Source organism: Pagrus major, chromosome 2 (assembly GCF_040436345.1).
Source record: "Pagrus major chromosome 2, Pma_NU_1.0".
In the NCBI taxonomy this organism is placed as follows: Eukaryota; Metazoa; Chordata; class Actinopteri; order Spariformes; family Sparidae; genus Pagrus; species Pagrus major.
Window position 1 is genome coordinate 6,972,752 of NC_133216.1, and position 22,746 is coordinate 6,995,497.

Below are 22,746 nucleotides of genomic sequence, written 5' to 3' on the forward strand. Positions count from 1 at the left end.
CCTCTCATTAGCTGTTGGTAATTGTATAGGTGATACCCGAAATGAACTGCTGACCAAGTGGCAGAATTGTCAGCAGCACCCCATCACCCGACCATTATCTTCTCTGTTGTGCCATACTCATTCAAAAGACAAGCTTCTGAAGTCGATTTAAAAAAGGAAATTCCATTAGAAAATCATATTTTACTAGTCTGAAGTGTATTTTAAACAATGTAACTGAATTCTATACTCAACTAGTACAATAATATACTCTATGGAGTATACTGACGCTGGGAACAACATAACACATGTTCCCAGAGTGTGTTTCTGTCTGATCTATTTTCAGAAGCCATCCAGGAACTTATGATTACAAACAAACCCCAAAACTAGGACAAGCCTTTGCCTGCTAATGGTTAGATATTTGCCAGAACTATAGTCCTCGCTGACTGAAAGCTGACCAGGAGTACAACAGAGGCAGGCTTTTATGAACATCACTTATCAGAGAGGAGAAAACAGGCTGTTAACCTCTGAGGTAAAAAAAGAAAGAAAGAAAGAAAGAAATTCCACTTATAGTCCACAAAATTCTCATTAAAACTACTGCACCAAGGAAGGCCTTATTATATTGCAGCAACACTGAACTAGCATCTTCAGGGAAAAATACAGAAATGGATGAGCATGACCGTTTGAATTAAGTGTCCTAGAAAAGTCTTCTCTGAGCCCACAGCTAAGAGGAGCTTCTTCTTGCTCTTACTAGGCAAAATATATGTGGGTGATATTGTCATTTGTAAAGTATGTGGACACTACTGTCTCTACCTGTGTCTGTGCCGAGCACAGACAGAACCAATGTGACAGAATCAAAAGATTTACTGGCCAAGTATGTGTACATACACTGAGAATTTGACTTACAGTGCTCTCAGTGTAGTTAACACAGAGACAGACAGACAGCTGGGAACAAGGACATCAAGAACTGAACAAATAAGTTAAAGATAAAGAATAAAGAGTGGTATAGGACTGCACAGTAGTGCTGTCTCTACCTGTGTCTGTGACTGGCATAGATGTCACCAATGTGACACTGAAGATGTTACAATACACCTCGAGGGACAGCCTGCTTTGTGAATGTTTTATACTGAGAATACTGAGATTTTCTCCTTGACACAGTGGATAGTCTCTCAGGACACAAGCACCTTCACAATAACAAGATGATTTTTATCTTGCGGCAACTGTAATTTTCTGCATGCCCTTACATTTTCATTTGCAATGAACAACTGTTCAGTTCACTGCTGGTATACTACTGTAAATACATGAAACGTTTCCAATCCCTGAACAATAAACAGTAATATAACAGCACGTCACTGGCTGTGGCATAATGACAGCATGCTGTGCAAACAGGTGGCGGTTAGGTCAGTTTGCTTCTGCATTAGCTATGAATGGGTTCACATTTAGAGTGGTCACATGTAAAAACATGTGACAGGCTGCCTCTGCGTTCTCCCTGTGTATTTGCATTGTATATAGTAATTTAAAGATGTGTCAGAACCTCTGTAAACTCAATTCACTATTAGCCCCAAATCAAGTGATCTCTGCTCATCAGAGGTCACGGGGAACAAAACTTTACTGACTCCAAGAGTGGAACAAATGTGTCAGGAGCATGTGGGATTGACTTACCCTGCTGAGATCATTATAGGGGAACTCATCAAGCTTCAGACTGTCAAATTGAAAGCAAGGTTTTTGTGCACATACCTGCTCGTTAGTGATTAAAAGACCTGTATTAAATAATTCTAATATAACCCAGCGATTATTAGCAGTCAGCAGATGTGTTCACTTGTTCTGATATTCAGGGTCTCTGATGAGGCCGATACTGTGAATGGGAAGAAGCCAGTGCTTCTGTTTCCCTTCATGTCCTCATGTCTGTAATTGACCTATTTCCTGAGTGGACTCTTGTACAGCACAGAGAGCTTTAACAGAGCCTCAGATCTGAGGCAGACATTACTTCATGCAAAAGCACCTGCACATTAAGTTCCCACCATTATTCAGCCCTGGTTGTCAAATTCCTCTGGTCTCATAAATTAACCTCCATGTGAACAAAAAAAATTACACTGCATTTCTTCGTTGTTTCTTCCAAAAAGAAAGGGCGTTGATTTTCTTCCTTCCTACTCATTTCAAGTCGCCAAACAGAGGGAAATAAAATACATTTCACTCATGGTATGCAGTGCTATCTTTCGAAAGCAAATCAAAAACTAGTTTTAAAGAGCTTGAGGGAACAGCAGAGCTAATTCTCTGTTTGTCCTTGTTAGATTCATCAGCCTATTAGTGTAAAACCTGACTGACTACTGCTCCACCTCGTCTCCACGCTTCCCATTTATGCTCTAAATTCACTTACACAGCAGGAAACAGCATCTCATTTCTCTTCTTATGAAAATCAAACTGTGCTGTTGTGTGATAATACATTTTGCTGCATTTTTGGAACAAAGATGAGAAATACTACTGGCTGCAAATCACATGTACTACAGTATGTTTCCTCCTTTTATAATTCTAGAAGTAGACTTAAAAAGACAAAGAGAGTCCAAAGAAACAATAGTTTGTTTGAGGTACAGGCTCAAACACACTACACTAAATGCTGTCTCAGCACCTGCACTGCAGAGCAGAAACCAATGAATCAGCTTCCCTCATACCTGCCTCCCTATCAGGACTCTCGTGGAGCTGTATGGTCACTGTTCAGCCACATAAACTCCCTCTGGGTAACCAAACAACCGATGAAGCTCTGATAAGAAATTCTGACATGTAGCATGTTACCTGAAGAGTAAGACCAGATGACAGAGTGGATAAATTACGTCTTTTATCGGGACAGAAACTGCAATCTGGTAACAGGATTGTTTCTGCCGCAGCCATGATTGCTTCTCCATCCCTTAAATTGATTTGTAACTACAAATCAATGCAGTGCAGCCCACTGTACAGTAACAACAGCACTGTACAATATATGAAAGTCATCAGAAAAGGGGTCACATGATGGATATGGCTCACTGGGTGTTGAGCTTTTGTACTTCAAGAGTGCAGAAGATATAAAATATCAATAAATAGCTGGAGGACAGTTCACAGTTCACGTATCTGGCTCCACTTCAATCTAAATAATCTGACAAATGAGAAAAAACACAAATTAAGGTCAAACTGATGCAAACATACATCTTAAGGGTGCAATATGTATGAACTGACTAAAATGATCAAGAGAATGTGAAGAAACAGTTTTGACATTGTGTCAGAGACGTTGAAGTATTGTGTTGAAGAGAGATCTACTGAAGTAATCATGCTAACCAGCTAGCCCCTGGACCTGACACCTCTTTCTCCCAGTGGTCCGAAGCACCTGTGCTCACGGTTTAAACACCAATACCCCTCCAGTAGTCCAGCTAGCTGCACAGCTAACTGAGCTACTAACAGTAGCTATAGTCATGAATGTATAAACAGAATACAGTTAGCAGCAGTTAGCAGTTACTCTGGTGATGTCCTGCCTGTTTGTTGGGAGTATAATTCATGCTGACCAAGTCTTATGCACTGCACCTTTAACAATTTTTCTCGCTTTCAGAAGCCTAAAAATAATGACACCTTCATCTTTCTCACCCTACCTGCCCTACTTTGATGAGTTAAACTCACAATGTTCTTACTGTGGATTTAATAATTTTCTGCATCACAGTCTCCCCGGCTGGATGAAATAAAAGCATTACGGAGATAATTAAACATTTTAATTTATTTCAACCTCTCTGGGGAGCTGAGCATCACAGTCCTGGCAAGAAACAGCTCGACGCTGCTCGTCTTACTGACTGAAAAGTGCAGTGTAGGTACCCCGAGGTGATATTCTTCACTTCCTTTAGCTTTACCACCTCATTCACCGTTTCCACCCACACTGCACATACTGATTTACTGTATATGCAAGCTGTCAGTGTGCGAGGCTCATTCCTGCACTCGCCCCATCACTTCTATCCCTTTGTTCAATTTATGTTCAATGCTTGTTTTCCTCTCATGCTTTTCCTGCTGCTGCAACAGCTGATAATGTTCCTGCGGCGACACCATCATGGCAACAGGGAGATTGAGGAAATGATTTTGAACGCTCGCCCCGACAACATGCTTCCCTGAGCATGTTCCCCCATCCCCCCATTTGTTCAGCATCTCACCCCGCCACCTGCCTCCTGATATGCAGCATGATGGCGAGACCTTCATCGGGGCCTCATATGAAATATGTGCATCCTTGCGCGAGTGCTTGAGTGTGTGTGTTCAAACAATTCATTAATCTCAGTGAAACAGAGGCTCCTTCAGGTCACACATCTGAAGCAGTGCACAGTTTAAGGCCTTTACTTGCACACCGAGCTTCACTTGACGCTTAAACTGGAATCCTCATAAAATATTGAGGATGAATGAAAATGGAGGCATCGGTCTCACTCCGTTTTTAATGCTTCAGTGGCCCTGTCTTCTTTGTGTAACCTACCAAAGCTCACAGAAGATCTTTGTTGTCGTAACTTAAGCAAACAGGAACAGTAGTAAAGGTGTGTGCCTCTATAGGTGAAGGCACACCAGGTGCAGAAGCAACATATGTGCTGGAAAAACATTAATGTGACATGAAAATATAGAAATTTATCACGCAGGTGAACAAATATTAAATAACAACAACCACGTTAAATTAGTATAATTATTCACTTAGCTTTCACAGATAATTAAGGCCTCAATGGCCTTCCATACCTCTATATCACATCTTACATAATGTAACCAAATCAGGCCTTCTGGACAACTGTGGACACCCTGATGGCAGAAACCTGTCACTTCACTATTACTGATGTTCATGCATTCAGGTCATGTTCCTCATTTGAGGCCTATGGTGTCTAAAAATGAAGTGCATCTACACACATGTTCCACAAACAGGAAGGAAAGAGGAAGCGTTGCTGCTTTTAGAAAAGACAGTGAGAAACATATGAGATAAAGGTGAAAGAAGACATAATCCAGGGTCTGATCCCCCTACACACACACACACACACACACACACACACACACACACACACTGAGGTGAGTCCACCTACAGTCAGGTTACCTTTTGTAAACCCACTATGCAACAGCTATATTAGGATTTGCGCTACGGACATAATGAGCCACTGGCCTGAGAACAACACCGTTAGTAGGAACACCTCCACCACCAGGCTCATCCGCAGTCCCTCCAGCAGATGCAGCAGTGTCAATAAATCCAATTACCACCGCCGCTGATCTGAGATTGAGATTGAGAGGGACAGAAAACAGTCAGCGTCTCCAGCTGTGACACACTGCTCCTTACCGTTCAGTTTCAGCTGCAATCCGCCGGAGAGGAGCTCGACAGTGAAGAGAAGAAGAGGAGGCAGGAGGAGGTGAAGCATCCAGGTTGAGCCGTGATGAAGAGGATACAGTCTGCAGCATCGCTGGAAAACAGGGAGGAGGAGGAGAGGAGAGAGGAGAGGAGAGGAGGAGAGGAGAGGAGAGGAGGAGAGAGGAGACTCACGCCCCTGTCCACACGGGCTCAGGTCGCCCCCTGCAGGCCAAAACATGCATTTATTCTCTCTCCATCAATTATTTAGAGCTACATACAGTCACATACAGTCTCACACAGTCACATACAGTCACATACAGCCACATGCAGTCACATACAGTCACACACAGTCACATACAGTCACATGCAGTGGCATCAGACCGTGAATACATTAAAGTGACAACACAAACAGCACAAAAGTCACGTGACTTAATATATTATTAATATTATCAATATTATTAGTTGTAGTTGTAGTAGTAGCAGTAGTAATAGAAGAGGTAGTAGTAGTAGTAGTAGTAGTAGTAATAGTAGCAGCAGCAGCAGTAGTAGTAATAGAGGTAGTAGTAGTAGTAATAGTAATAGTAGTAGTAGTAGTAGTCATCATAGTAATAGTAGCAGTTGTTGTAGTAATTAGGGTTAGGTCAGATTGCTTTTAATAGTTACAGAATAGAATTTAAATGGCAATGTTTGTAATTAGTAATGCTATCCACTGGATTACTAAAAATGTAATCTAATACTTTTGGATAACTTCAGACTAAAACATTGAAAATCTTGCAATTTATACCCCCCAAAAAATGTTCAAGTTCCACAATTATTCTTTTTCTTTCTTTAAACATTTCACAATATTTTCAGTGCGAATAAAACACATTTGAAATATTTTGCATTTACAGTTGGACAAATCAAATCAACGACATCAGCACTGGAACAAAGGACAGATGTACAGGACTTACCTCTTTGCAATGCAGGAGCAGCATTTCCTCAAAATGTTCATTATCTATGTTCAGTGTAAATAAAAAGAATAAAATCTTCCATTATCCATAAATCATTAAGAGAGCACTTATGTTAGACCTCCTGTGCCGACCTCAATACTCCAAAAATCAGAGACAAACTCTGTGGCTTGAACTTTCAGCATCATTTATTTACAGCAGAAAATATACAAACCACAACCAACATCCAGACAACACATGCTGAACAGCCGACCCTCACTCCTCTGATACACTGGAAAACTGTTTAGACCTTAGCAGTACTACGAAGTCTAAATCTTTTTTTCAAGCTTTACAAAGTTTTAAAATAACAAAAACTTTTAAAATAGTGCAGCATGCAAATTTGCCATAAAACAAACAGTGTATGGGACAAAAATTCAAACTGTTTGTGGTTTCATTAGTGTGGATGAAGCCTCACAGCCCGAGTTTAAATGCAATTACAGCGTCAGTAACAAAAGGCTGAATTCACTGTTGGCTCCATGAAACCTGACAATGACTTCAAATATATTACATCTATTGACTGTTACGATACTACTTAGCACAGTTTGTATTAGTGTAATTTATTTTACATAAACAAAAGATTTTACAGATTAAAGCTAGTGGGTGGTGGGGTTACAGACAAGTTGTAACAAAAGGCAGCAACTTTAGAAAAATCACAATTATTTACAAAAAAAAGGACATAAAATGCTTGAAACTGTTGTTTGAAACTTGAAACAAAGATGTGTCTGGGTTTATGATAGAGAAAAAAAATCATGATGTCCCACTAATTCAAACATTGCCCAGATTTAAACACCAGCTGCTTTAATGCATCATATTTACAAAAGAAGTCACTGGGCGGAAAACAGTAACTTTCTGCAGCACAATCATATCTGACAATGTTGCCTCGATAGCTGAAAAGGAACAGTTCACCCAAAAACTAGAGAATGAGAATATATTGACTAAATTTGTATTTTTGGGTGAACTTCTCCTTTAAAATGCAACAAAGCTACGTGTACTGTGTTTATTTACATAGCCTACGAGTACTTTACATCTGAAGGCAGCTTTAATGCTACTTCGACAGCAACTCTGGCAGTAAAGCAACATCTCTCGACACACAATTCTATTAAATCGTACAGAATTTGGCTTCAGGTTACATCAACAGATTCTCTCAGTGGAACATAAATAACAAAACCTTTCATCATAGTGTTCATTTAAAAAGGGACCTTGTGGCATTTTCATTCTTTAGTGAACACACATACCTCGATGCGTCGCATTCAGATTTTAGCTGCCCTGGGAATCTGCACACACTCACAATCAGTGTTAATTTACATAATCATTTAATAATGTCTGACTGGCTGAGACACTGACGTATATTACAGCTTGAAGAGGTTCACAGCGACTGTTTGTGTTCAGCATCACTGATTGTACTTCATCCCATTCAGATGTATGTGAACTAAAAAGTGAAAATGGTCCACTTACAGATTATACATAGAGCCTTTTCCAAAAATCCAAAGTGTGCAATTATATACAGACAATATATATATTTCACAAATCTCGCTGGTGATAAAGCAAAATCATACCTTTAAGGTGTAACATTCATTTGGGACACAGGCACTGTAAATACATCCTCTGAAGTGATTAGCAGCTTTTTTCTTTCACTGGTTACAAAGGTGCCGTTCTCTGACGGAGACAACACTGGTGTATTTTGATCGCAAACAAATCTGTGTAGCATCATACCTTTCACACCTGTCTTCTTCATAGTGTCATGTAACAGGTTATTCAGAGCACCGTGTTGCATTTCTCCGAGTCATACTGTTCATGTAAAAACAGCGAACAAAAATTGTGCTTGCGATACAGTTTAACTTCTCAGGAGCAAAATACCTACGGACAAAGTTGTACCTTTGAGGTTAACTTGCAACACAAAAGGAGCACCGAGTGATACAGTGACATTCTCAGCTGGGTCTTAGAGGTATTATTTGCAGATTATTAATGAATGCAATTAATTAAGGTTTGAAATAGATACGTGGATTTAAAAATAATCTCTCGTTGGATTTGGACACAGTAGCCGGCACTGTGACGAGTGAGTAGCATTTACCAGGACATCTGCCAAACACATGCCAAAATAAAAGAAAAGACGATCCTCATGTATTTAAATGTATGTATTTAAAATGATTTTTGTAATTCAAATCTTTTCTGTAAACAGCCAACATATAAAAATTGGTAATTTCAAGCTAGAAATTACCTTGCAGTAACAAACGCTGAAAAAGTTAAATTTAGTTACTACAGAAAAAAAAACTTAATGGGGCTCATCAGTCTGATACCGAATACTGTGGATTTATAAAAATTTAAATACATTTTAAAAAATTGCTCTATTATGTCTCAATAAAAATCTGTTAAAACAACTTGTGCTTTGCTTTGGCTGCTGTCCACAGAGTTAGTTGTGTTTAGTGAAATTGATTATATCAAAATGCAAAAAAATAAATAAAATAAAGCTTTAGTTTTCAGCTTATTCATTTAGTCTTTAAAAATATCAAACGGACAAAATATCTTGCATTTTTGTCCAGATTTTGGAAACTACTCATCACTCTGGTTGCATTAATGTCTCCGTATGTCTCCCAGATTTGCAGTTATTCCAAAGAATTTAACACGTGTCAATGTTTAATACGCAGAAAAAGATTAGTTAACCTCCCGTTTCAGGACTCTTCATCGTCGTCGTCGTCGTCTCCGGTGGCGCTTTGTGCGTTGTGTAAGAAGGCTTTCTTCTCTGCCATGGGCTCTCCCTTTATTTCGCAGGCTGGCGTGTAGCGGTCAGACCCGCCCTCTGTGCTGTTGCGAATACCATAGCCGAAGTAGATAATGAAACCTACAAATGGTGTAGAAACATTGTGGCAAAAGACATTAATTCCTTTCCAAAACACAAGTACAGAAGAGATAATATTTAATGTTGTAGGCCAAAAGTACCTATAACCATCCAGATGCAGAAGCGCAACCATGTTCCTCTGTCGAGCTGCATCATCAGGTAGACGTTGATGAACAAACTAGTGACTGGGAGAAAAGGCAGCAGGGGAACCTGTGAGGAGAGAATATGTAAAAAGTAATGACATTACAAACCTATTTACTAAGAAAAGATGCAATCAATTTGTAGTCGTTTAGCAGTTTAGGTCTGAAAAAAAATTCCCTTTCCTCTGCTTGCTTGCTGATGTTTGCTCTGTTAATTGTATTTTACTGCACTCATATTACAGCAGTTGCTCTACAATATAACTGGGCTTATTGTTAAACCTTAAACTGCACAAACGAGATGTGGAGACTGATTCACACAACAATCTTATCACATTCTGATGTCATATTGTATGTGAGACTGAAAAAGTGTGAGAAAACTCTCTGGTGAAAGAACACACTCTACCTTGAAGGCAAGCTTGGCCTTGCTCTGCGGCTGTCTCCACACAATGAAGGTGAGAATCAGACAAACCACCAAGATAACGCTGAGGACTGACAGTGACCAGGGCGCCCACCCTCCTTGAACAGCTACAATACAGAAGACACACACCAAAACACCTGCAGGGAAGAAATAAAGACCATAAAGAGAGGTCATCAGAGGATGTTCTGCGTCCGTAACCAGGTAAATCTTCTATTCAGTTTCGTCTGGACGGTGTGTGTGTGTGTGTGTGAGACTCACCAAGTATACTGGTGCAGATGTTGACAGCAAACCCAGACAGAGGGGACGGCTCTGTGTTGGAAGGGTTCAGTAGATTCCTGATGGTGAAGCGATCCTCTGGCTGTGGTAACATGTCGATGTTCCCCTCGTTATAAGATTCACCCATTTCAGTTTCATCCTGAGTGTTGGCCATCTCATAGGCCACGCTGGGGACTTCAGGCTGGTACCTTCAGACAGCAACACACACCAGCCTTAGAAACTGCTATTTACTGCTTTTACTTACATAATGAAGGCTTTAACAGATGTTAAATTAACATAGTACAAATGATTAGGATGATTCATCACTGTAATCTAATATGCATTAAATGGACAGTAATTGCCACGAGGAGTCTCCTTATCATGATAATGAAAACAAAAGACCTAGTTTGATGAGGTTGTGAAGCAGCGTGGGATCACAGTGAGGTAATGCATTCAATTTTATCCACGTTACATCTAGTGACGTTTGTCTACTTCCTTCCTCACATACTGACGTATCATCTGATGTTTTCCAGAAGTCACAGAGACAGGAGACCAAATGAAACGCACCTCTACCTTCAATAAAATTCCAGATGTTGGGCTGACGGTCAGTGGGTCTAGTATAGTAGGAACTTCTAAATTACTTGACAAACTCTCAGTGGCTACTCTCATCCTCGAAGACTCCACCGCCATTGTGTTGAAACACTACATGTTTAATTTCATCGAGGCAGCTCAGATCATCGAGCATGAAATGGAAAGCGAGGGTGTGAGTGTCTGAAACAGTTGCTCACAAATCTGGACTGACTGGTCTGACTAGCATATGAATCAGGGATGTTATTCCTAGTTAGAGGTGTAACTCAGTCTGGTAGTCCCCTCGCGTACCGTCAGCCTCAGACTGGATATATAAAAATGCGAGATAAGGACTACCTGAGGACCAACACACAGGCAGCCACCAGGGTGTAGGCCAGCAAAGTGCCGATGGACATGAGGTCAACCAGGTCCTTCAAGTCAAACAGGAAAGCCATCACAGCTGCAGGACACACAGGAGAGGAATACACAGAGTCAACTCAAACTGATCTAAAAAGGTTAAAAATGCACAAAGTACATTCACCACAGTATTGTACTTTAAGATAATTCATACAAAATTTACCATACTACTACCATATACTACTACCATTTTCAAACTATTACAGTACAGCTCCAATTATTTACAGCTTCAGATAATGTTGCCACCATCCTCCTTCCACTAAAGGGCACTGTTGCTTTGGGCTTCATCTCAGCTACCTACCAGACAAAAGCCCTGCCACAAAGGTGGAGATGATGGGCGTCTTCCTCTCGCTGACACGTGCCAGAAACGAGAAGAGCAGACCATCGCGAGCCATAGCATAGATAATGCGTGGAAGTGGAAACATGGAGCCAAGGAGACTAAGCCGAGGATGAAGGAAGAAGGAGGAGGAGGAGGAGGAGGAGGAGGCAGAGATTTTTAACTTGAAGAAAAGTTTGAGAGTCCGGTTTCACACAAGGCCTCAACTGCAGCCATTCTCAGCCCGACATCCTGATAAACAACTCAATATGTTCTGCTTAGGGTGTGTCAGCTTTGTACTTGTCATTAAAAAATAAAAATAACATTTTCAAAACTATCTTTATACTGTATGTCCAGGCTGGATTTTGGCTGATGGCTTGTGTTGAGGCCGTGTGCACCAGGGGCATCTTGTAGGGTTCTGATAGGAACCCCGACCAGTTAGTAGGTTTAGACTGTGAGCTCACCTGCCACAACACCTGATGTTACTGTAGCTATTAGAGGGGTTTTGGTTCGTGGGCTGATTTTAGCCAAACATTTGAAGAGCAGGCCATCTTCTGCCATGGCCCAGATCACTCTGGGCATTGGGAACATGGAGCCTAGTAAACTAGTATGGGAGAGAGAAAACAAAGCATGCCGTGCACGTGAATGCACACAGTTAGAAAATGTAATAAAGGACTGTTGCCACAAAATTGAAAGCACAGAACTATCTAAAATATTGTTGGATTTTTAAGGGGCCCGAACTATTTAAACAGCCCCAGACCAAAGTCCAACAAGGAGCTACCATGAAGGAAGAGATGGTCTTTCATCCATCCTATCTCACATTTATACACCAAATTAGGAGGGCTCATACATTAGACACGTCTTGTTGAATGTTTGATGAAAGTCCTAATTTGGTAAAAAAAAACTTCAAAGGACACTGGAACAAACTAAGATTTTGGAATTGGGTTGTTTTTTCTTTTGCTGTACAGTTTTTGAGAAAGCAGCAGATATTATAACTTAAGAATCATAATATCCTCAAATTGATCATATATCATATATCATGTCATATAAAAAATCCTTTTTGACAGGTTAATGACCAGGAGAAAGTTTTTTAATATAGAGTTTCTGAGAAAAATATGTGAAATTTTGTTCAGATTAGATTATAGAAACGAGGTGAAATGAGAAATTGTACCACTCCTTACAGAATAGGCTGCTGAGGTGAGCTAATGTTGAGCATCAGCAAATTTCAAATCCACTCCAAATCCAAGTACATGCACTTTTTTTTTTCCACTTCAAGCACTGTCTGAGTTCAAGTACTGCAAATTAGCGTAGACTATTAAAAGTTGCGTAAATCACTTTATAACTATAAAAGCAAATTAACTTATTAATCTGCTATAGAACGATATATACAGAACACATATGCTGGGTCTCTGACCACTAGTCAATGCATGTATGTGACATGATTTGTATCCCGGTTCCACTGAGCTACAGATGGCAGTAATGCTCAAGCAAAATCTGCTTTGCAATAGTCTTGAGGAAATTAATGTTAGACTTCAAGTGTACACACACAAAGTGTTTCAGTGGGTCTGCTCCATTTTAGGGCAACGGTGCATTGCCTTAACACGCAACAGCAAGGGCAGGGAAAAGTGTTCACATGTATGCGGTCTGCCAGCCAGCAGCAACACCCATTTAACTGTCAGCTGACAAAACAAACTGTGTTGGCCTACAAGGCAAAAGCCATGGTATCTTTCTTAGCTGACAAATAATTGCCAGCATGGACGGTAATGTTCAGCCTAAATAACATTAATCAGTTCTCTGTCTTATCAATCTGGCTCGATTTGTTGTGTTTGTTTGGACAATGTGGTTGAGTTCAGCCGAATACAGTGAATTCAGCGTGGCATGAGCAGATGCGATGCCTTTGAAATGGTACGCAGCCTCCACCTACATCGGCGTGGAAATGGTGCAACCCCACTGAGTAACACTGGATGTAAACACTTCACTGGGCACCTTTAAGTAAGTTAAGTAACATCAGTATTGCACAAGTGAGTGGAGTATTTTTTACATTTTTAATATTTTTCATCATAAATACTGAACTACACAGAAGAGAATATGATAACATTCTATATTCAGTGTACTGGACATGAATTATTCATTCTGAAAAAAGCATGTAAACATTTAAAAGTCCTCTACGACTGCTCTTGCTGAGAGGCAGCAGGAGAGCCTCTTACCTGGTCGACAAGGCACATAAAGAGCCAATGGCCACTGCGTAAGTGGCTCCATCCCAGCCCACATATGTAAAGGCCACCGGCAGGGGGCTGTTCTTGTCCAGCAGGTAGTAGGGCATCATAACAGTGAGAGCCGCGGACACACCGAAGTACGCCACGAAACAGATGAGGAGCGAGGCCACGATCCCGACAGGAATGGCCCTCTGAGGGTTTTTCACTTCTTCTCCTGAGGAGGAAATATAACAGTTGAGGTGAGAGAGCGGGTGGGGGGTTATGTGTGATGATTATCAGTTGAATGTATTCCCTCTCACCTGTAGTGGCAATGCAGTCAAACCCTACAAAGGCATAAAAGCAGGTGGCAGCACCAGACAGGACTCCAGTCCAGCCAAAAGGCATGAAGCCGCCCTTACCAAGACTTTCTTCTGATGGTAACAGATCAGACACACTGGGAGTAAAAGGAAGAGAAACCTGTGCTTATTTGAAACACAACGCTGGCATGTCATTATGCAGATGATATATTTTAGGAAAAAGCCCTTCATTTCACCCACTTCAGGCTTGAGTTGCTGGTGGTGTTGAGGATTTCTTCAGGGTTCAAGCTCCAGTTTTTTCGGTCTCCTTTGACCAAGCCAGAGATGATCACAAACAGCAGCACCAGTACATTGATGCAGGTGAATACTTTATTTACCAAGGCTGACTCCTTCACTCCGAATGCAAGCAGTCCTGCAAGCAGTTACAAAGATGAAAGCCTATGAGTTAAAAAAGAGGGGGGGAAAATGAGATAAAACACAAGGGAGATGTCTCTGAGCTGCTCCTCACCTGTCAGAGTGAGTATGATGAAGACAGCAAATATGTCTGGATACTCGGCCAGGACACCCGGAGCGTTCATGCTCATGTATCGCCTGCAGAATTCCTCAATGTGCCGTCCAATCAGCTCGTCGAAGGTTGCGCTCCATGCTCTGGCCACACTCGAAGTTCCTGTGCAGAGGAAAGCATTATTGTAAACTGAACGATATCTGGCGTAGAACTCATTTCCTTCCTTATTTAGAGTGTCTCACCAATGACGTAAGCCAGGATGAGGTTCCAGCCAGTGATGAAGGCCCAGAGTTCTCCAACCGTTACGTAGCTATAGAGGTAAGCTGAGCCAGTTTTGGGCACGCGGGCTCCGAACTCGGCGTAGCACAGACCAGCCAGGACTGAGGCGATGGCAGCGATGAGGAAGGAGAGGACGATGGCAGGTCCAGAGCTGTCCCGGGCAACAGCGCCAGCCAGCACGTACACTCCGGCACCCAGCGTGCTGCCGACGCCCAGCGCCACCAGGTCGAACGTGTTGAGGCATCGAGAGAAGTGTGAATCCTCTGCGTTACAGTTTACGACCTTCACACGCAGGAGCTGCTTCCCAACGCCTTTTAATGTAGCCAGAATCATCCTATCTGGCACCAAATGCTCTGCAGAAGATGATTTACCTGTTGACAAAACAAGACAGGGCAGAGCGCTGAAATTACTATGTACTCGTGAAAAAGACAAAGAAGAAGAACAAAAAAGTATGGTGCCATTCTAGTCTCGAATACTGTCTTCGGATACTATAATCATGTATTATAATGTAATAATCAATATTACAAAGTCAGTAGAAATAGACAATGGCAAAACAGGAAAAAGGTGAGCAAAAAACCATGATGCTGCCAGTCATTACACAACAGCCGCACAGTTCAAATATTCGGCAGGGTATCATTTACTAACAATCCCAGATCCAATTTCAAAGCTTCTTCTTAAAACAGCACAGACGGGACTGATATAGATCTGCCCAACAAAGCAGACAAGTACTCACTTTCACAGCACAACAAACAGGATCTTCTGTCTTCACTGATACAGACAGTTAATAAATCCACTCGACTACTTCCTCCAGACTGCAGCCCAACACCAATTTCCACTCAGCTTCAGATGAATAGAGCTGAGAGAGACGTTTACAAGTGCTGCTTTGACACGTGATGCAGACGCCTCTTAGTGTACAAACCATTCAGGTGTCAAGCTCACAAATAGAACAGTGACACATGACATGGTCTCTGGGCTTGAGAAACTCAGAGCAGCTGTGACGACAGCCATGTTCCCCATAGCAGGCTCGACTCATTATAGTCAAGTCATGAATACAAGACGGCTAGAAAAATACGACCCGGTTGTTACAAATTATTGTTTTATACATAATAAAAAGACTTGAATAAAAAAGAAACAAAACAAAAAAATTAAAGAAACAACGAATAAACTCTTACAAAAATAATCTCTCAATCATCATTTATGACCCACTAGAAGAGTGTGACGGCGTCTGTATCTGCAGAGACCCTGCCCTCCGCCTCCATGTTCTTATTCTGCTGTGTTCAGGACATTTCTGGGTGTCAGCTATTGGTCAGTGGGTGTGTAGCCCCCAGCCAATAACAGTGTGCACATTCACATTGCTAGATCATAAACAGGCATCCAAGAGTTAGCTATGGCAGGTGCTCTTCTGGTCACTTTGAGCCGGGTGGGGGGACGTGCCAACCTTGAATGTTGTGTTTACAAACCGCAACTGCCAAATCCTAATATTCTACTATGGCCCCTTATAGTCCTTTCAAGATTCTTATTAAGAAGAGTTATTAAGACAAGTTATCAACAGAATCTTATTAAATAATAGTTTTAATGTCATGTCAAAGACACCTATGTATTGTGGTGAAGAGAAGTTAGCATGCTAACCAGCTAGCCTCTTGCCACTTTTTTTCCTCAAGACGCGATGGTGCAATAGTAAACAGCACCAACACTGTTGCACCAAGGTCCCAGGAGCGCTAGCTGCACGGCTAGCTTGGCTAACAAGTTAATGGCGGCTACAGCTTTGTCTTTATTGGATAGTTAACAATGACATAATGGGTTAGCTAGTTAAACTCAATAAATGTATTTGTAATGCTATTACAAACAATTACAGAAGAGACTCTGGCTTTTATTAAGGTTCTTAAGAAATCTGTAAGTGTTTATAAATGTCTTACAGTCTAACACATAATGTTAAAAAGCATCTTATAAAAGGATGTATTACCCTACAATGAGGACCTTCATATGAAACATTATCAAGAAGACAAGATTCAAGGACAACAAGAGCCCGAAGTCCAAGCTGACTGGTTTTATCTCGTCTGTCTAGGTCATGACATTTCATTGGGCCAACAGTTTGATTAGACATTCAGAAGCCACAACAATCTTGGTGAATGTACATACAGCTGAAAGGCAAAAGGACAAACTGCATCTGTAAAAGAACGCGCGCTTCTCACAATATTCAAAAATGTGAACAGAGTTTAAGCATAAGAACAATATGACTTTGCATGTTACGCAAGCTGGAACATTTGTGACATGGCAGCCCGGGCAAAACGGGCGACAGCAGCCAGCAGTCCAGAACTCACCGCAGAGGTTTACTGTAGCACGCACGAGATGTGACGTGCAGCGGCTGAGCTAAAAACAGGGTGGGCAGGATAGGGCCCTGCCCTCTTCTCAGCCAATCATCAGACTCAACTCCTGCTGGTGACACACTGAGGACACGTGGGTGAATTCGGAATAGCAGTCAGTCACATGCTCTTCAGTATTTGGCGTCAGGGAAAATACTTTTTCTCCTTCAAACACCTTTTATGTTGTGACGCTGTGATTGTTTATACTCATGGAGAACCACATCTGGGTCACAATAGGACATCCAAGAAAGCTTTACATTTCCATTGATTATCTCCATGTAAATTAATGTTAAAGACAACATCATACCCTTAAAGTATAGTTAATTTAAGCTTAGTCAAGCCTTCATACTGGACCTGCATGTCTGTGCAGGCTGAATTTAAATGATGCTGCAAATGTTAGATCTATTACCTACAGCTGACGGACACCTGCAGACCCACCCCAAAAACACATTATCCGAGGATTTGAGTGTGCAATTTGACATTTCTCTGACACATCTTTGAGAAAAGCTGCAGACTGCCTTTAATTACAATTTTCCCTGCATGAATTTAAAAGAAGACGACAGCAGAGAGCCAATTCAGGCACCACTCAGCTCCCACTCCGCATGTGAAGGGTATTTAGCAGCACTACAAAAAGCCCACCTGCCCTTGTGGTGTAACACGGGACGGAGTAAACAGTGCCATGTGAGGGCGATCGTAAAACAGGCAGCTCACACAAGCAAAACTAACTATCCTTTCCAGGGATTTAGGCCTTAGTGACACCTCAAGGGCCACATTGACCTTGTAGCACAAAAGCTACGAAGGACAGAACTGAACAACAACAACAACAATTGAAAGGCAAAAACAGCTTTCACCATTTTCTGAGCGTTGCTTTTCCAGACGGCAGCCTCAAAGTGGGTTACGAACAAACACATAATGTTTCCTGCCCTTGTGAAAGAAAACAGGAAAACTAGATTGGCACAGTAGAGCGCATACCTCCACCCAGACCCATTTAATTCAATCAAGCCTAAGTCAATAAAACATAATAATATAATACAAGTTGATGGGGTCTATTCTGGGCCGAGATCCATCCTCCATCCAAGTTCCAAGGAAATCTGTCCAGTAGTTTTCATGTAATCCTGCTAAGTCATGCTCTTCCTTTATTGAAGACTTCTATTGGGTAGTTGTTGAAATGTTCCAAACTATCTTCTAAATAAAGAATTGAGAAAAAAAAAAGAAAAGTAAAATACATTTTGGACAAAATCAACCACAATCTAGAATCGTCAGATCGCCCACCTCGACTCTGCAAGGACACATATCCGCTTTTGTACAATTACATATGATGAAGAGTGTACGATGAACACATTACATGCGTGTTGCATCTTTGATTTCACTGATACTGCGACTGTTCATCATTATTTTCATAATCATTGACAGATGAACTACAGATCGATACTGTAGTGGCCGACTAGGAGAATTATATCCTGCCTTTTGGTCGGATAAACATTAGCACAAAGTATCTATTTCAGTCCTTACAATACAATACTGTCATATTCAAGTTGTTACTCAGTATGTGCATGTGTATCCACAGGGCTACACCCAGTACAGCCAATAATAGTATAATCCATGACCTGAATTGTGAGATGTTGACATTCTAGTTTAAAGCCAGGTGCAGTGTCAAAAACAGTCCTCCAGTGTGTTGGAGCTCAGCTGACATGACCTTGCCTGCTTCAACCTGATTCACTGTTTACTTTATGTTCCTTCCTCATAGTTTCTAATCTGTGACGGTGACACCCAATACAGCATCTACACTGCAACTATCATCCCCAAAAAACATGTGATTACATTATCTTCAAACACCTGTGTATGAGTGTGCTAACAGTTAAGGTGTCCCTGCTTTGCAGGAACAGTCATCTGTCTGAGATAAGTGTTACTGGCCGGCACTGCTCCAAAATATTATTTATAAATGTAGAAATTCACATTTATTTGGCAGGTGATCACACTGTGTGTTTAAAAATGTGTCAATGCTTGTTTGAATTAATTTGCATATTTTTGAAGCAATTTTCAGCTGGGGCAGCAGATAAACAGCGACCATTACCGGTTTCTAATACATCAACAAACTAACACAGTGTTTGCACACTCCACAGGTGACACTCTGGACGCTTAACAACCGTGTACAAACAATTTTTAAATGTTTAACAGATATTTTAAAAAATACCCCCTTTTCTGCAGCCTTTTGTTCCCCAGTGTCAATGTTTCTGGGTTAAAAGGGTCAATAGCCAAAGTGTTTGATGTAACTCTGTAACAGATTAAAAATCTGAAAAAAAGCTAAAAATCCAGTTTCTTCCACAATTCAGTTCTGCAAGCGTGATAAACCCATGACAGGATGGCTGCTCTTTCGGGCTTTATTTACATACATGAAAGTTTTTACATACCTAGCCAGTATCGGCCCGGTGTGTTTCCTTTAACCCACTTCAAACCACTTGTTTTAATCTTACCAAGTTCAATGAGGAAGTTATTTAGCGCAGCAGAGATAAAATAACAGAGAACACTGTGCGTCATTCTCACACTGGATGCGGTAATGACGCCTACAGTGTGAAATTTTTCATCAGACTCAAATATCAGCTGTTGGTATAGCACAGGATGTTTATAGTGCATGTTTTATTCTGGTCAGCTTTTAATAGTCGCACTAGTTTCCTAGATTAAATTGTGTTTCTTCGTCTGTTTCAGGAAATTTTGTGTATTTAGGGAATTGTCTTTCTATTTCCTTTCTGGGATATATGTACAGTAGCCGTTAGAAGTGATATAGTACTAAAAACACAATTACTTTGGAAGCTATTTGATTTGACTAACTCAGACCTCTGGAGCCTTTTATTAGCTTTGGATGAATATTGCAATTTTGTGCATTGCAAGGACCATAAAGTTTGATCCATGCATTATTCCCTGAGAAATGAATGAAAAGCTCCAAAAATATCCTATCTCACAAGAGAAAAATTCCTGTATCCGCACCAAAAGTTCATGGGCGCTATTCTGGACCGAGAACCACCCTCCATCCAAGTTTTGTGGAAATCTGTTCAGTAGTTTTTGTGTAATCCTGCTGACAAACCAACAAACTAATCCACCACACACGGACACGGGTGAAAACATAACCTCCTTGGGGAAGGTAATAAAATAGGTCTCTTCAGTCTGAAATGATCCATATTCTAATATTGTTGCACATGAGGACAATGTGGATTGATAAACAGATTGATTAAATCATTCTGAGTATTTCTTTAAACTCTCCCTGATGCTAAACTCATCATTTCACAGATTGTTGGCAAATGTACAAAAACACACCAAAATGCATTCACATCACATGAAAAATAGATTATAAAGATATTTTGAGTAATTTTAAATGAAATAACACAAAAATAATAACTTCATTTTAATCGCGGAGCTTCCCTCTGTAACTTTTCAACAACTTGCAACAAAATCCAACCAGTACTGAGGCAACCAAATGGCTAAAATGTGATATCAGTTTATGTAAAATGTCTTTTTTCTTTTTTATAAGACAAATTACTTGTATTTCAATTAAATACATTTCTCATACCAGTGTTTTATGTTTTAGTTGGATGTATTTGAAAGCAAGCATCTGTAATCTGTTATTGGTATGCGGTCAGGTCTAGGCCTGACTCAGGGAAAAGGACGCCCCTGCCTTGCATAGTCCCATGGGCTGCACCACCTACACCACCTTTAATTGGGCATGGGACACAAGCGCGGGCGTGATCAACCTGTCGCTGGCCACCATCGATGAGGGTGTCTAGTGATAAAGGCCGAAACACCCCGTGATTCCTTGGAACACTACTGACGATGTGTCCCAAAATTGACATCTTTCCCATCCCGACCATGACGTACAGCTCCCATGCCACTCTCAACATCAAGGCTAACCTCATGTGAGTACCATCCATTGGCACAACGGACAATATACCATCATGTCCAGTGTTTCATGATTCTTGTACAATACTTTTTGATGTATCTGCGCCTTCTCCGATTGTCGATTAAGACATTTTAATCGGTCAACGGTGATTAATCGATTAATCATTAACATCCCTGATTTTGAGTAATTCAATAACAAATGTAAGTAACACCAATAGCTTCACATAGTAGGGAGTAAAAAACATGTTTAATCAAAGTCTTTATTATGTACACACATTAACATTTAGGTCATAATAATTAATAATATTGATGAAAAATGTGCAAGAATTGATGTGTTACGTTTATTTACAGGATAGGTTCATATGAGTTCACACACACACACACACGCGGACGCGCACACGCCTACAAACACACGCACGCGCTGGAGTGACGCTCCTTAAGTCATTCAGCTCTATAAAAGGGAATGATTCTCCTCGTGCTCACAGTTGGAGCTTTTCAAACTGTAACACATCCACACAAAACTTCTTTTGATTCACTTTTAAATGATGTATCGCGACTAGTGAAGACTTCTGCCCGCACACAGCTGCTTTAAAGTCTTGTAGAAGCAGTAGCCCTCAGGTTACATTGCATCAGCCGGATGGCTCTTCCTCCTCTCAGACCATGTGCACTGCCTCCTCTCAGACCTCGGCTCAAAGGCAGCCACGCTGTAGCTCTTCTCCTCCTCCCCCCTCCTCAACACAACTCCACAGTCTTAGAAAGGCGACATTTGCTTTGAAACAACTTAATTTGACGGGAAAAAGTCAAACTATTAAACTTTCTTACCTTCTTTAAGAAGACGCCAAGCACAAACAAGCTGCTGCCTCTCTTCAGAAGTGGGACTCAGATCCTGACAATAGTCGCATGGATCGCTTTCATCAGGCTGGAAGTCCTGACATATGGTTTGTTGGGAAGGACACACTCACAAACGCACGGACAGTGTGAAACCCGCCCAGCTGTCTGTTGCTCCACCCGATTACTGAAGAAACAACCGATCACCTGCGACCACTAGATGGCGCTCTTTACAAGCAAAAGCCCTTTCAGCTCCTAGTGAGGAAATCTGAGCCATCCTGGATGGTGATGAGAAACAGAAACATACCATGTAGTCCTTTGTTAAAGAAATATGTAGGAATTCTGCATTAAAAATGTCTAAAAACTACCAGACCTTTGTTTTATCCCAAATGTTTCCAACAACGGTCAAACCAGAGAAATCCACAAGTTCACTCAAGGTAACGGTGCGTTTCATTTGGTTGCAGGATTGAGAAGTCTGCAAAGGAGACTAAAAATAACATGACTAAAACTTAAAACATCACCTCGTCTGAGAATATTTCATTTTCATCAGCAATGGTGTGTTCACCAATTTGACTACAGGATCATTTGTGTTCACTCGCATTACTCATGCAGTGTTTATCTGCACACAGACAGCCAGATTACTTTACCGCACATTAGCTACGAGCTAACATTAGTGTGTGTTTTTGTGTGTTTTAATTCAGGTCAACCTTCAGTGAATTCAGCACTCACCAGAGACTCCGGTTTGTCTCTCTTCTGTCCCCTCTTCTCTCTGTCAGGTTCATAGATTTTAATAAAACCTAGATAGGACAGCACCGCCTTGCTTCTAATCTGGCCCAGTGGCCACTCGCGTGATTGCAGGGAAAAATTCCTCTTTGACCCAAAAAGCATTTTTCCCAAAGACCGCCATTATAAAAGACACCTCAAACTGCAAACAAGGTTGATTATGACTCTTTCTATTATGAGTTTTTTGATCCATGGAAGTTTTATATTACAGTCCTCCAGCAGGGGAAACTCCACTGCACATAATCAATGGGCAGAAAACTGTTTTGGCGTCAGTGCTAGCCGAGCTATTCCCATTGGGTGTCACCCCGCTAATAACCTGCTAATGGAGTTCACCTCCATGGATCGCGGCTGCAGTCAGGT

General features: G+C 41.1%; 1 protein-coding gene across 1 annotated transcript; it reads right to left on the reverse strand.

Moving 5' to 3' along the window:
- Positions 1–6,407: 6,407 nt before the first annotated feature.
- On the reverse strand, positions 6,408–22,413 carry LOC141016188 (high affinity cationic amino acid transporter 1-like). Its single transcript, XM_073490425.1, has 13 exons — positions 21,977–22,413; positions 21,598–21,881; positions 14,485–14,892; positions 14,246–14,404; positions 13,978–14,149; positions 13,741–13,874; positions 13,433–13,655; positions 11,690–11,829; positions 10,850–10,952; positions 9,929–10,134; positions 9,656–9,807; positions 9,214–9,322; positions 6,408–9,115 (listed from the first exon to the last, which is right to left on the reverse strand). Exons 3-13 carry the CDS (start codon positions 14,852–14,854, stop codon positions 8,946–8,948), a joined length of 1,938 nt encoding a protein of 645 aa, XP_073346526.1. The 5' UTR covers positions 14,855–14,892; positions 21,598–21,881; positions 21,977–22,413; the 3' UTR covers positions 6,408–8,945.
- Between the last annotated feature and the right edge of the window lie 333 nt (positions 22,414–22,746).

Excerpts from the sequence above, each read along its gene's own strand:
- LOC141016188 (XM_073490425.1), bottom strand. The coding sequence starts at position 14,854 with ATGATTCTGGCTACATTAAAAGGCGTTGGGAAGCAGCTCCTGCGTGTG. Across the intron at positions 13,656-13,740 it reads TGACTGCATTGCCACTACAG|GAGAAGAAGTGAAAAACCCT; the intron begins GTGAGAGGGAAT and ends TTTCCTCCTCAG. Across the intron at positions 11,830-13,432 it reads TTATGTGCCTTGTCGACCAG|TTTACTAGGCTCCATGTTCC; the intron begins GTAAGAGGCTCT and ends CTCCCATACTAG.